This window comes from Lethenteron reissneri, unplaced genomic scaffold, assembly GCF_015708825.2.
Source record: "Lethenteron reissneri isolate LAM-NWPU_2019-01 unplaced genomic scaffold, ASM1570882v1 scaffold_532, whole genome shotgun sequence".
Taxonomy (NCBI): Eukaryota; Metazoa; Chordata; class Hyperoartia; order Petromyzontiformes; family Petromyzontidae; genus Lethenteron; species Lethenteron reissneri.
The window spans coordinates 8,092-11,449 of record NW_026892054.1 but is presented as its reverse complement, the minus strand read 5'-3'; the positions used below and the strand labels follow the sequence as shown (position 1 = coordinate 11,449).

General features: G+C 52.7%; 1 protein-coding gene across 1 annotated transcript; it reads left to right on the top strand.

Annotated features, from left to right (window-relative positions):
* The first annotated feature begins 761 nt into the window (after window positions 1-761).
* LOC133339899 (anti-apoptotic protein NR13-like) lies at window positions 762-2,412 on the top strand. The gene is made up of 2 exons (XM_061548019.1): window positions 762-1,108; window positions 2,284-2,412. Exons 1-2 carry the CDS (start codon window positions 767-769, stop codon window positions 2,323-2,325), a joined length of 384 nt encoding a protein of 127 aa, XP_061404003.1. The 5' UTR covers window positions 762-766; the 3' UTR covers window positions 2,326-2,412.
* Window positions 2,413-3,358: the final 946 nt, after the last annotated feature.

Genomic DNA, 3,358 nt, shown 5'->3' with positions numbered 1-3,358 from the left:
TCTACCTCCTCTACCTCCTCAATTGCCTCGCGACATCAACGACCCTCCCACAGCAACAGCGGCAGCGGAATCAGCAACAACGAAGTCAACACCCGCCACTGAGGCCTACACCGCCATGCAGCCTGCGGTCTCTGCCCAAGCCGCGTCGCATTCTGCGGGGGAGATTCAGGCGAGGGGCGGTGGCTGCGAGGAGGAGGAGGAGGAGGATGAAGCGATGCAGTGCTGACCATCGTAACCGGCGATCTCATCTCCGGCTACGTGGCTCACCTGACGCAGCAGACGAAGCAGCAGCAGCAGCCTGTGCAGCAGCAGCAGCCTCTTCTGCAGCAGCAGCTGCAGCAGCAGCTTCAGCAGTTGCAGGAGCAGCTCCCGGCGGTGCAGCAACATCTCCTGCTGTCGCAGCAGCAGCAGCAGCAGTGGATGGAGAAGCTCTGGCAGCAGCAATTCCAGCACATGCAGCAGGTGCAGGAGCAGCTCCAGCAGGTGCAGCGGCAACAGGAGCTTGTGCAGCAGCTGCAGCAGCAGGAGCAGCTCCTGGATGTGCAGCAGCAGCAGCAGCTGCTGCAGGAGCTGCAGAAGAAGTATCAGCTCCAGGAGGTGCAGCTGATGCGTCGGTTCAAGCAGCTGCACGAAATGCAGCAGGAGCATTTCCAGCAGTTGCAGCAGTTCAAGGAGTGGCAGGAGCTGCAGCGGCAGGCGCGGAAAATCCAGCGGCAGCTCCGGGAGGTTGCGCTCGCTGCTCCAGACCTCCCGGCGGCTGGTGCGGATGCGTGTGGAGCTTCTGCAGGAGGCGCTGGACACCCGAGGAGACGCGTTGCTGGCGGAGTTCGAAGCCTCCATCCCAGACTTTGTGAGGCGCGCGGAGGAGCTGGCGAAGCAAGTGGACCCGCGCCGGCTGGTCATGACCCTGGCTTGGCAGGTTCTCACCGCGGGGCCCATGAGCTGGGGCTGCGTGCTGTCCATGGTGGTGTTTTGCGCGCTGCTCGTCAAGAACCTGAGGGCCTCCGGTCGTCTGGGCGACTCGGAGGAGACTTGGCCCTTGACGGACGCGGTGGCCGCTGTGCTGTTGACCACACGCAAGACCTGGCTCATGGAACAGGGAGGCTGGGTGAGGGGTTACACACCGCTACCATCAACACCACTGCGCCGGAACAGCGTGTTGGTAATTACAAGCCCATGAGCTGTACAAAATCGAGCAACCTCCTACCGTTGTTATTGAGTTGATCTGACCCATGTCCTCCAATCACTCCAGACCAGGTGCCAGCATCATGACCAACTCGGGCATTGAAGTCACCCAACAAGATTCACTCTATCCCGAGGGGCCATTTTAGCCAGCATCTGTGACATGAGGTCATAGAAGGTATCTGACTCATCGGCCTTGTCTGCATCCCTCCACGGATGTTCGTCTTCGGTGGGGGCATAAGTAACCACGACCACCACTCCTCGCCTCTGGTTGATGGAAAGGTGAGCCCAAAGTTGTCTGGGGCTTACAAATTCCACACCTCACCGCCACGCTCCCATGCCCCCTTCATTCTTTTATTCAGAAGAAGAGCCACTCCCTGTTGTTTGGCAGTCTCCTGCCCCCAGTAGAGGACTGTCCACCCCTCATGATGTCAGGAGCCAGAGCCGGTCCACCCGGACCTCCTGAATGCCACAGCGATCCAGGCAGTACCTGTCCAGCTCCCGACAGAGGAGTGGCAGCCTCTCCTCAGCAGTGAGCGTTCGAACATTCCACGCGTTCAACCAAAGTGTCTCACTACCCAGTGTCTCACCACCCAGTGTCTCACAAGCATTGTCTCACTACCCAGTGTCTCACTACCCAGTGTCTCACTACCCAGTATCTCACTACCAGTGTCTCACTGCCCAGTGTCTCTGTACCAGTGTCTCACTACCCAGTGTCTCACTACCCAGTATCTCACTACCATTGTCTCACTGCCCAGTGTCTCTGTACCAGTGTCTCACTACCCAGTGTCTCACTACCCAGTGTCTCACTACCAGTGTCTCACTACTCAGTATCTCACTACCTAGTGTCTCACTAGCGGTGGTCTCACTACCCCGTGTCTCTGTACCAGTGTCTCGCTACCCAGTGTCTCTGTACCAGTGTTTCACTACCCAGTGTCTCACTACCCAGTGTCTCACTACCCAGTGTCTCACTACCCAGTGTCTCTGTACCAGTGACTCACCACCAGTATCAGATCATAGAACAACGCCAAAAGGTGATGATGATGACGATGATGGTGGTGGTGGGCTCTCTTTCCGTTCTGTTTCTGTGCTGCCACACAGGAGGGCTTCCTGCGAGCGTTCGGGCCGGGGACGCCCACCTAGGAGAGGAGCCGTAGACGCCGAGCTCCGACGGGCAGCGACAGTGAAGACGAGAAGAGAGACAGAGACTTTGGACTTGTACACAACTTTATTGCCGCCAGCAGCAACAGCACTGGAGGCGATTCCGATATGAAATACACAAAGTCACCAGCAACAAACGAATGAACGCTGTAAATCCACACGCTGTGGCGCTAAATGCAGCGCAACACGAAATAAAAGTCACGTGGTGGTGGTTGTGGTGGTGGTGGTGGTTGTGGTCATCTCGCACGCCACGGTGACGAGCGAGCGCCTCAGAAGAGAGACAACGGCCATCACCAAGCAATGTCAATTTTTTTACTTTTCTCTTTACAAAAATGAGGCTTCCATTAACGTGTGGTCCGACCTCTGTCAGGCGTTGAACAGTAAAATAGTACAAGTCTTTAGAAAGTGCATCATAATATCTGCATCGTTAATATTTTTAAACTTGAGGGAATTAATTTTTTGGCAGTGGCAATGAGAGATGCAAACATTAAATGGCTCGGGGTTTGAATCGATGAAAATTCAGAGGCGTTAAAAGGTGCTAACTACCACCTAAATGTTCAAGAATTGTCGTGGGATACGTTTTGATTGTGTGCGTTTACACAATTTGACTTGAAGTCTTGAAAACTGGGTTACACAGAAACAAAACTTACAGCCAAGAAATTGTGGTGACGTGTTGTTTTAAATTGCCTGAATTTCTGTAAAAACACTTGTTTAAGTGACAATGTCAGACTTGTCTTTGATCGTTCATAATGAATTTTGTGTGTTCAGCGTTACCGGACGTAAGTCGTGATTTTTAAACGTAATCTTAACTTTAATGGAACATAAATCTTAAGTAGTAGAGCTGTGTCAAAAGTATATAGCTGGATACTCGCAGTCTCCTCAAAAAAAGTAATTTTCCATGTTCCGAGAAAAGGATTCTTTTGAAAGTGTTCGTTTTTTTCGGTAAAGTCACGTAGGTAAAAATAAAATTGAAGATAAAAAAATATATATTTAAAGATAATTATTTTATTTATTT

Coding starts and splice junctions, on each gene's coding strand:
- LOC133339899 (XM_061548019.1), top strand. CDS start 767: ATGCGTGTGGAGCTTCTGCAGGAGGCGCTGGACACCCGAGGAGACGCG. Junction 1,109..2,283: donor TCATGGAACAGGGAGGCTGG/GTGAGGGGTTAC, acceptor GCTGCCACACAG/GAGGGCTTCCTGCGAGCGTT.